The 3,290-nt window shown below is 35.7% G+C and overlaps 1 protein-coding gene across 1 annotated transcript; it reads left to right on the top strand.

The window, feature by feature from the left end:
• Positions 1–1,447: 1,447 nt before the first annotated feature.
• On the top strand, positions 1,448–2,661 carry LOC146367559 (complement C1q-like protein 2). Its single transcript, XM_084913376.1, has 3 exons — positions 1,448–1,680; positions 1,808–1,930; positions 2,056–2,661. Exons 1-3 carry the CDS (start codon positions 1,455–1,457, stop codon positions 2,334–2,336), a joined length of 630 nt encoding a protein of 209 aa, XP_084769502.1. The 5' UTR covers positions 1,448–1,454; the 3' UTR covers positions 2,337–2,661.
• The last annotated feature ends 629 nt before the right edge of the window (positions 2,662–3,290 follow it).

A 3,290-nucleotide genomic window follows, 5' to 3' on the forward strand; every position in this document is an offset into this window, starting at 1 on the left:
AAAAACCTCTTTTTCAAGGGAGACCTGGCCAAGATAGGCAGCAGCAGGTGTCTCACAGTTACAGAAATTACTCAAACACAGGCAGCAACAACACACATGCAACAATAAGTGAAAGAATACAAATAAAATAAAATAAAATTCAATAAAATTAAAAAATAAATAAATAAATAAATAAAAAAAATCAGTTAAAATGACAATCAGTCTAATTGAAACAGTTGCATGTTATGGACTTGGCCTCAAGGATTCGTAATTTAGATTTAAAAGCACTTAATGAAATAAATTCAGTCATTTTCCATTCCTTCTGCAGTTTGTTCCAAGCCGAGGGTGCTAAATGGACAAAAGCTCTTTTACCAAGTTCAGTTCGGGCAAATGGAACAGAAAGCAACAAGTAACCATGCGGACGAAGAGAATACCGACCAGCATGTTTCATTACAAGCAGGGAACATAGATAAGAAGGCAGCAACCCAAGTATCGCCTTATATATAAAACTGTATAAATGAGAGTTCCTCCGACTTACCAAAGCAGGCCATCCTACCTGAGAGTATAACTCACAGTGGTGAGTCTGAAATTTACGGTTAGTGATGAACCTCAGAGAAGCATGATACACAGAATCAACCATTCGAAGACATTGAGCAGAAGCATTCATATATAGAATATCACCATAATCCAGCACAGGCAAGAATGTTGCAGCAACAAGCCGCTTCTTTGTATTAAAAGAGAAACACAACTTATTTTGAAAATAAAATCTCAGTTTTAACTTCAGGTTTTTCACAAGATTCTCTACATGTGGTTTGAAGGTGAGCGAGTCATCAATTAAGATTCCCAGATATTTATAGGTGTGAACCAACTCTATTTTATTACCTTCAAGAGTGGTTACTGATGGGATTGTTTGGGCTCGTCTCCTTGATTTGGAAAACAGCATGAGCTTTGTTTTGTCTGCGTTGAGAACAAGTTTAAGCTGAAGTAATGAGTGCTGGACAGTAAAAAAGGCTTTCTGCAAGGAGTCAATGGCTTGGACAAGAGTTGAACCACAGCTGTAAATAACTGCATCATCAGCATAGAAGTGCAAGTTTGCATCTGGCACATGTAGACTAAGATTGTTTACGTAAATGATAAATATATAATATCTACTACTACTGCTGCTGATTTCCAGCGAGAAGTCCAACATTACTCACTGCGTACTGACAGACAGTTGCTTTTGCTATTTCTGCTGTTATTTCAGTGAACCACTCATGTTACACCGCTTATAAAGAGAAGGATCATTCATGGGGCTTAAAACAGGTTTTTCATGAAGTGTTATCTTGTCTCAATCACATTGCAGATAATTATTATCTCTGAGTTTTCTTTGTGCTTGTTTATTGGAAAGGAAAAAAATAGGGACACTTCCGTCTTTGTGATATATATCTAGAGCCTTGTGGGGGGAACTAACACAGATGAAGAGAAATTCTGAAAAGATGAAGACCGCAGTCTTAACCTTATGCCTCTTCTTTCTGTGTGCAGCTGCCTTCCCTCAGCTGGATGGCCAAGCAGACAAAGCATCTGAAAGTGAAGGCTCCCTTGTTGAGACACCTCAACTCTGTGCTGGGACAAATGAACAACTTTTCCTAATATTACGACAACTAGAAGCCAAGCTGAATAATGCTGAGAAACAGCTGGCAGATCTGAAATCATCAATCCAAGGTAAGAACATAACACAGCTGGAGGTTTTATTCTGACATGTATAGATCTTTATCAGTGTACTGATACAGGTTCAGGTTTTGTTGTTGTCAAACCAAACAAATAATCCCATATTTCCATGCAACTCCAGGCAGCCGTGTGGCATTTGGAGCATCTATCGGCAATGTTGGAAATACTGGACCAATGAGTGCAGAGATCACACTGACTTACAAAAATGTCTACTTTAACTCAGGCTCTTACAACCCTGCAACAGGTAAACTTACCATAATTATGTGTATTTATACACATGTGAGTTTATTTATTAGATAAGTACTGCATTTCACTACCACTGCTCTTCTGCTCTGCTTTATAAGCTGTAACTATGTCCATCATCTCCAGGTATTTTTACTGCTCCAGTCAGAGGAGTTTATTACTTCAGCTTCTCTGGTCATAATTTATCAACTAGACCGATGGGTCTGCGTCTGATGAAGAATGGAGAGCAGATGGTGACAGTGTACAACCATGCTGCTGGAAATCGCTATGAGACAGCCACCAATGGCATGACTCTGCAGCTGGCTGCAGGAGACCAGGTGTACATGAGGCTCCGTCCGGACACCTGGATTTTTGATAATGTCAACAACCACAGCACCTTCATTGGCCATTTGTTATTCCCTCTGTAAGCTCAGACAAGCATGATTTGAATAGCAAATGAGTAAACAGAACAATATTGACATGCAGGTTTTGGTTGATTATTTTTGGTGGTGACAGAGGTGGCAGGGTTACAGTAACAATCTACAGATTTAGAACTTGGTGGTGGTGTCAGAATTAAAACCAATATTTTAAAGTTTGTCTCAATGGAACAATAAAGTCTGAATATGTGCAGCAATTCCACTTTTCTTTTTTTTAGTGAGGTAGGCTCCTCTGACTCATTTTAAGGTAAACATAAATATATATATGTGTGTGTATGTTTGATGTCTAGAAGTGATTTCTCAGTTATAATCAATAAAAGAGGTTTTCTGATTTATGTCTGTGTATTTTTATTTTTATTATTATGTGCAAACCCATCCAGACTGAGTTAAGTTCACTAAAGTTCTAGCTACATCTGGACATGTTTGTCTAAATTATTCTGTTATAACAGCTATAAATAAAATTAAGAATATGAAGAAAATTAAACACAACAATTATTGCTATTTGTTAATAATTAATTAACTAATTGATGACAATTAATAATCCAAAATTAAGTCATGTGTACTATTAATCTATATTAAATATATCAATAAGTAGAATGATATACACTTGAAAAAACAAAATACAAAACATTTTTTTTAAATACAAGTATTAAATAACTGCATTGTGGTTTTGCATGTTAGCATGTAGCATAAAAAACATAAAAAACATCAAACCTCTTTTCTGGTGGAAAGAGATGAAAAAGGACAGATGGCTATAGAATTGATCCTTATCTGTATAAATACTTTGTAGTTTGAAGAAAATTTGTTCAGGTATAAAATGTGAACTGAACAAATGGGGTATATTTTAGTAAAAAAATAAATAAATAAAAAATCAATAGTTTGCTGGTGCTATTGTGCTAACATTTTATTTTTTAAAAATTACTTTTATTTAGATAATTTTATTTT

Source organism: Perissodus microlepis, chromosome 18 (assembly GCF_051167445.1).
Source record: "Perissodus microlepis isolate ML-2025 ecotype Zambia chromosome 18, ASM5116744v1, whole genome shotgun sequence".
NCBI classification, from domain to species: Eukaryota; Metazoa; Chordata; class Actinopteri; order Cichliformes; family Cichlidae; genus Perissodus; species Perissodus microlepis.